The sequence below is a fragment of the Hyaloscypha bicolor genome, assembly GCF_002865645.1.
Source record: "Hyaloscypha bicolor E unplaced genomic scaffold K444scaffold_16, whole genome shotgun sequence".
Taxonomy (NCBI): domain Eukaryota; kingdom Fungi; phylum Ascomycota; class Leotiomycetes; order Helotiales; family Hyaloscyphaceae; genus Hyaloscypha; species Hyaloscypha bicolor.
This window is the reverse complement of record NW_020194518.1, coordinates 202875-209860: the sequence shown is the minus strand read 5'-3', so window position 1 is coordinate 209860 and position 6986 is coordinate 202875. Positions and strand designations below refer to the sequence as shown.

The window sequence follows — 6986 nt, the reverse complement described above, 5'->3', positions numbered from 1 at the left end:
CGTAGCTGATCAGGAAGCCCGGTAGGCTCTAAGTACAGATGCGGTGGGGCCGCCATTGTACCAGACCGAAGACAAGGTGGGCTCTCTGGTGGCATGGTTCTGTGAGCACCAAGCGGCGAGGAATTCCAAAGCCCCTGTATTCGTGAGCGAGATCCTGCGCATGGCAGCGAGCCGACAGGGGTCTGGTGCAGAGGAAATGACAGAGCAGTGAGTTTCTTCTGTTTCTCGTTGTAGATTCAACTGACCGTCTCAGTGGATCTCGACTGCGAGATAGGTTGATAGCAGCAAGCAGCGAGGTGGAACTTGGCACAGTAAACGACCGGATACGTGAGCTTGGCAATGACGTTTTGGCTACGGACTGGGCGAGCTCTGGCTGTAGTGGCTTCGATTCGATCTGGGCGAACTTTATTGCTTCTGCATCCGGCGCGGCTGAAGCTGAAGGAACCCGGAGTTCATGGCATCACAGTTAGTCAAGCTGTCGGGGTCAGCAGAACCGACGTTGCATATCAGATGGTACTACCCGGCCTTCGTCTCGGATTGTCTGTTTTTTTGGAGCCACGGCCAATTGTTTACATACATCACTGGGATGGGCCTTCAAGAAGCTGGGCCTCTAGACGGGAACAGAAGTACTGATGTCTGAATTCCATTACGAGCGTATCCAACCGGAGAGCCGCGATCATAAGACCCCCTACAAGAGACGACCACAGAATCTTCAAAAGGTCAACGCCCAATACGCAGACTGGACGCTGGGCTTTGGCCGGGTTGTTCTGTTACTCTGCAGAGAGAACTTCAAGGCTTTCAGTGAAGCTTATCCAGATGAGTAGGCCTCACGCTCTTTCCTGGGCATATATTTGGATAAGCGAAGGATGCTTTCATCGTCTGCGACAAAGATGGTTCTTCGGCCCGCCAGATAGTGTTGGTGGAAGGCACACGGGGACCCTACGGTATGCGACCTCGGAAAACGATAAGACGGTGGCAAATGTTAAGAAACAAGACCAGATCTGGAACTTGGCTGCTGTACTGCACTCTCCGGGGACGATATGCGAGTAAACAAGCACTACTTTGCATTCAGAGCCAAGGTAGTGTCTGAGTCTTTGGTCACCACTGAGATACCAAAGGAGAGGTTGCGAAAGAGCCCACTTCAACGACTCTTCAAGTTGATAGCATGGAAGCGGGAGACGTCACTGGAGGCGGCACTGGATAAGCTGGGCGATGCTGTGAGGGGTTTGGTGGCAAAGACCAAATTTAAGTAGGTGCATTGGAAGACCACCGGCACGGTGGTGGAGAATGCAAGACACGAAGGGTTTCCGAACTTCGTGGCGAATAACCTGAAGAGAAAGAGAGATGCTAATATTTGGGACGGATACCCAGCTGCCATGCCGTGATACTTTTCTTTGATTATTATTTGAGGTTTGACTTTTTCACTTAAGAAGCGGGGTTTCTTCATTTGCCGTGGGGTATATTGGCTTTACTGCGTTCCATGCAAATGGTATTTGACTCCCTACCGCCCTGCTGATATCTCTGTCCAATTAAGCCTAAGGAAATTAGCCATACAAAGTTATCTCCAGCAATGTAGTGTATAGTTATGTTTCATCTGGCTAGTCGGCAACAAACTCTCCGTTTTCATCAAAGCCTGCAGCGAAAACATCAAATAAAAATAAGTTCCTTCATCTTAACAGTCCAAAATCTCCTTCCAAATCAAATACTTATGCATCTCTCCTCGCACCCTCCTAGGACACTTCCCGCCCCTCAAATGCAATCTTTCCAGCTGTGAATCCCTTCAAATCTTCAGGTCTAAAGGCCCATAGAAGCCCCTCATATGGTGTTGGAGGTTGTCTCAAGGTATGCCACGTTCCCTTGATAGTCTCTACCGGATTATATCTCATGCATCAATTGGAACACACTCAATGGGCTACTTGCGCGTGCTCGCAGATGAGCAGAGCTAGAGTGACGCGTCCGAGCCAACGTGCACATACCCTGGCCGGTACAGGCGCCTCACAGTGTAGATTCCCTCATTTCGACCCGACTCAAAGTCAGATAATCAGAACCTGCTTCCAAATTGGCACTTACGGGAGGCGACTTCCTGAGATCAAACCACCTAGGCGTGTCTCTTTCAACAATCTCACCGCAAATCGGGCACTCTCGATCGACATTTTTTGGGGGGGGGGGTCAGTTGCATTGTTTAACGTACTGTTCTTCCACAACAAATTATCCCCTGCATCAATATGCTTCGTGACGATTCTTCAGCCTGGAAGTGCTGCCAACACAGCTCTCGCTTTCTCCAACGTCGGATAGCCTTGAGAATTCATTGCAGCCCAGGCTTTCTGCAAGCTGGGATACCCGTCTCTTCTCGCATCCGAATTTTGCACTACAAGCGCCTTTGCAATGTTAGGAAAGCCAAGCGCACGCTGTTGCTCAACTGACTTGTCGACGAAAGTCTTTATGAATCTGGCGAACAAGAGATAGCCCGCAGGCGGGGTCATAATCGAAAGATTGTCTCGCCATCTAGATCGATAAGTTCTCTCCCGGCTTACCGAGTGGAACAATCGTTCCACTGAGTTGCTCAAATACAAGTAGTTGTGTGACTCGGTGGAGGGCGTTCGCACTAAGAACTTCAATCGCGACATCGACATCACGGCGCTTCCTCGAGTTGACGAAATCCTCAAAGTGGGTACCCTTCACAGATGACTGCAGCATAATCAAAGTAGAAGCAAGATTCCATAGCTCATCTTGTTGCGCAGCGTGCTGACTGCTTCTGGGCCGCAAGAGCCTCTCTGTGTGCAGACAAGGATGACGAGTTGGCGAATAGGAGATTCATTCTTGATCTTGTAAACAACAAAGGCGTGAAATTGTTCATTGAATATCTTCCGATGTGGCCAGATCGTGAGACCGATTGCAGTCTTGAACCCCGGTAAGGCCTTGAACGCCTTGATATTTTCCTTGCCCAGGAGGGAACAATTCTACCGACGCCCAGCAACCGTGCAGCGATCGTCTTAAACATCTCCAACATTGCCAGGTAATCTCTGTCGTATGGGGTTGCGTAGCCTGGCCCATCTCTCGAGTATCTAGCGAAAGAGAACTATGAGATATTCAAGAACCCGACTCATTCCAGCCTTCAGTGAGACAGGAGCTGTAGCAGCAGAAGATATCCTCCCAGGCGAAGGACGTATACATTGTGTATAACAAGCCACGCGGGGCGGGGCAGCTACTCGTCCGGGGAAGGCCGACAAGAAGCTTAAGATTCCGGACGAGATGCGAGTCATTATTGACGCCTTGTGGGAGTTCAGCACCGAGAGGCAGGACGGCGATCCATCAGTAGTGAAGAGAAAAGGTAGCAACTGCAAAGCTACAGTCGACGACGATGTCAACCTAGGTGGTTTGATATGTGCTGCCAAATCGATGCTAGCAGCTACCCGGTCCATCGAGTATACTTCACGAGGACGGTGTATTCAGGACTTCTCTGGCGTGCCTACCTTTGCAAGACATGTGTTTCAGCAAAAGATCCCACCAAGTTCAAGATGTAGATAGCGTCCTTCGATTTCCCCTCCGTCGACGGTAACATTAAATATATATTATGGGAGGACCTGGTGACGGTATTGAAGTCCAGAAAGTTGGAGTTGGACGGGAAGATTGCCGTTTAGCCACAGGATCCTGAACACAAGCAAAGATTCATAGATCGTGAGAGGTGACTGCTGCCTGCTCAGGGCTCGTAAATCAAAGAAGATATTACTTGATCGGCATCAGCCGGGGGTGACAGAGTGATAAATATAAGCATACGGGTGTCAATAAGACGACAGGAAGCTATTCTTTGTGTTCCTCTTGATTTCTTGCTGTGAAATGAAATCAAGCATGAGGGGATAATTGACTGATGCCTTGACGTCTCAAGGCGCATCCTCGCTAAAATTTGATTCCTGATGGACCACAGAACGTTCAGTTTCAACCACGGCGATTCATCATCAAACTGTTTGCTACACGCCACAAAGATGAGGTTCAACATCGAGTATGGCTCTGTTGAATACATTCTAATAACTATGCTGATGGGGAACCAGTGATTTGCCGGTGTTATTTCCCTATCCAAGGATATATCCAGGTAAGATCAGTTCCGTCGCTTGGAATGCCGTACCTAAATACTAACGACCACAGAACAATATGCGTAGGTTATCATATCTTCATTGTCGGCCAGTGTGCTTACTGCGTGCTTGCGTTAAGCTACATGTGTGATCTCAAACGTAGGATAGAATGTCCGTCCCCACCCAGGTGATGCTGACCCCCAACTCCAGGGACGCTCGATGCAGGAGGACACTGTGTATTGGAGATGCCCTCGGGCACAGGTAAAACTGTGTCTCTCCTCTCACTAATCGTGGCCTATCAGCAATATTACCCTGAGCATCGGAAGTTGATATACTGCTCACGTGAGTACCTCCGGCTTATCGATCAAGGGATGCTGACCCTTGTCAGGGACTATGTCAGAGATTGAGAAAGCTTTAGCGGAGTTGAAAGCATTAATGAAGTATCGAGAAGAGCAACTGGGGCATAAAGAAGATTTCCGTGGGCTCGGCTTGACGAGTCGTAAGAATCTCTGCCTCCATCCTTCCGTCAAACGAGAAAAAAGCGGCGCAATAGTGGATGCCAGATGTCGAAGTCTCACAGCCGGATTTGTGAAGGAGAAAAAAGATAAGGGGGAGGATGTCCCGGTGTGCATTTACCACGATGTAAAGTCTCCACTTTCGTGATGGCTACCAGAGCTGACAACGATAGAACCTTGACCTTTTGGAGCCGCACAATTTGATACCCAATGGAGTCTGGACTTTAGATGGGCTGATGAGGTATGGTGAACAGCATAAGCAGTGCCCGTACTTCACATCAAGGCGAATGGTCAGTCAAACTCTGAGCATATGAAACCATGCTGACCCAAACAGATGTCTTTCTGCAACGTGATCATCTATTCCTATCATTATCTTCTCGACCCTAAAATTGCAGAGAGGGTGTCAAAAGAGCTCTCCAAAGATTGCATAGTCGTGTTCGACGAGGCACACAACATCGACAATGTCTGCATCGAGTCGTTGAGCACGGATATTACTGAGGACTCCCTGCGAAAGGCAACTCGAGGCGCCCATAATCTTGAGAATAAGATCGCAGAAATGAAGGATAGTGATGCGGGTAAGTTGAAAGATGAATATGCGAAACTTGTAGAGGGCCTGAGGGATGCGGATGAAGCACGTGAGGAGGACGCATTCATGTCAAACCCAGGTCAGTCCCTGTCAGAATTACTGTGAACACAATTGCTCAGGTCACTGCAGCATTACCTGATGATCTTCTAAAAGAAGCTGTCCCGGGAAATATCCGACGAGCAGAACATTTCGTAGCCTTCCTGAAACGCTTCGTGGAATATCTCAAGGTATTTACATGCAATTTCGCCTGTGTTTACAGTGTCTAACAGCTATCCAGACACGAATGAAAGTCCGCCAGGTCATTTCGGAAACACCTCCCTCTTTCCTGGCCCATCTGAAAGAGTACACATTTATCGAGAAGAAACCTTTACGATTTTGCGCTGAACGACTCACCTCACTTGTCCGAACTCTCGAGTTGACCAACATCGAGGACTACCAACCCCTTCAAGAGGTAGCTACATTTGCAACCTTAGTAGCCACTTATGAGAAGGGCTTTCTGCTCATCTTGGAGCCATATGAATCCGACACCGCCGAAGTGCCAAATCCCGTCCTCCATTTCACATGCCTAGATGCTGCAATAGCCATAAAACCTGTGTTTGACAGATTTAGCTCTGTCATTATTACATCCGGTACCATTTCGCCTCTCGAAATGTACCCGAAGATGCTCGGTTTCACAACGGTGGTGCAGGAATCATACAGCATGACCCTCGCACGCCGCTCTTTCTTGCCAATGATTGTTACACGCGGGTCGGATCAAGTCGCAATCTCGTCTGGATTTCAAGTTCGAAATGAGCCGTCTGTGGTGCGAAATTATGGTCATCTACTCACGGAATTCTCCAAACTGACGCCTGATGGCATGGTCGTTTTCTTTCCATCATACCTCTACATGGAATCCATTATTAGTATGTGGCAAGGAATGGGAATTCTTGATGAAGTCTGGAAGTACAAGCTCATTCTCGTCGAAACGCCTGATGCGCAAGAGACATCCCTTGCACTGGAGACATATCGCACGGCCTGCTGCAATGGGCGTGGGGCCATACTTCTATGTGTGGCAAGAGGAAAAGTCAGTGAAGGAATCGATTTCGACCATCAGTATGGACGTACCGTGTTGTGTATTGGGGTACCATTCCAATACACGGAATCCAGAATCCTCAAAGCGCGACTCGAATTCTTGCGCGAGACATATCGCATTAGAGAAAATGATTTCTTGTCATTCGACGCGATGAGACACGCCGCTCAATGTCTGGGTCGCGTTCTGCGAGGCAAGGATGACTATGGTATTATGGTCCTGGCCGACAGGAGATTTCTGAAGAAGAGGACGCAGCTGCCGAAATGGATCAATCAAGCATTGCTCGATGGGGAAGTCAATTTGAGTACTGATATGGCTGTTGGAGCGGCGAAAAAGTTCCTAAGAAGTATGGCGCAGCCTTTCAAGCCCAGCCATCAAGAGGGTATCAGTACGTGGAGTCTTAAGGACCTGGAGAACTTTAAGGAAAAGCAGGAAGAGGAGAGTATCCGGACTTTAAGAGAGGCACAAAAAGATGACGGCGCCGAACCAATGGATGGAATTAGAAATGGTAACGAGGAAATGACCGCGAAGGAAGATGAGTTTAGCTTTGATGATGATGAATTGGAGGCTTCGATGATGGAGCTGGACGGCCACTGAGGATTCCTTGGGTCAAATCGATGATTCAGGTGGCGCCATGCGATTTCAAACATGGAAACATATCCCCATTTCATGCCAAGTTTCCATTTTACGTCATAAATTGGGTTCATGTTGTGAGTACCTTACAGGCAAAAGCCCATTGATTGAAG

At 48.6% G+C, this 6986-nt stretch overlaps 2 protein-coding genes across 2 annotated transcripts; one reads left to right on the top strand and one right to left on the bottom strand.

Annotated features, from left to right (window-relative positions):
* Positions 1-1095: 1095 nt before the first annotated feature.
* K444DRAFT_175980 (uncharacterized protein) lies at positions 1096-1665 on the bottom strand. The gene has a single exon (XM_024870773.1). It carries the CDS (start codon positions 1445-1447, stop codon positions 1142-1144), a length of 306 nt encoding a protein of 101 aa, XP_024742168.1. The 5' UTR covers positions 1448-1665; the 3' UTR covers positions 1096-1141.
* Positions 1666-3983: 2318 nt separating this feature from the next.
* K444DRAFT_640239 (DNA repair helicase) lies at positions 3984-6837 on the top strand (the record flags this gene model as incomplete). The annotated part of the gene is made up of 8 exons (XM_024884473.1): positions 3984-4000; positions 4050-4090; positions 4281-4412; positions 4459-4712; positions 4759-4875; positions 4920-5250; positions 5301-5398; positions 5449-6837. The coding sequence occupies 8 exons, from the start codon at positions 3984-3986 to the stop codon at positions 6835-6837; spliced, it is 2379 nt and encodes a 792-aa protein (XP_024742167.1).
* Positions 6838-6986: the final 149 nt, after the last annotated feature.

Excerpts from the sequence above, each read along its gene's own strand:
- K444DRAFT_175980 (XM_024870773.1), bottom strand. The coding sequence starts at position 1,447 with ATGAAGAAACCCCGCTTCTTAAGTGAAAAAGTCAAACCTCAAATAATA.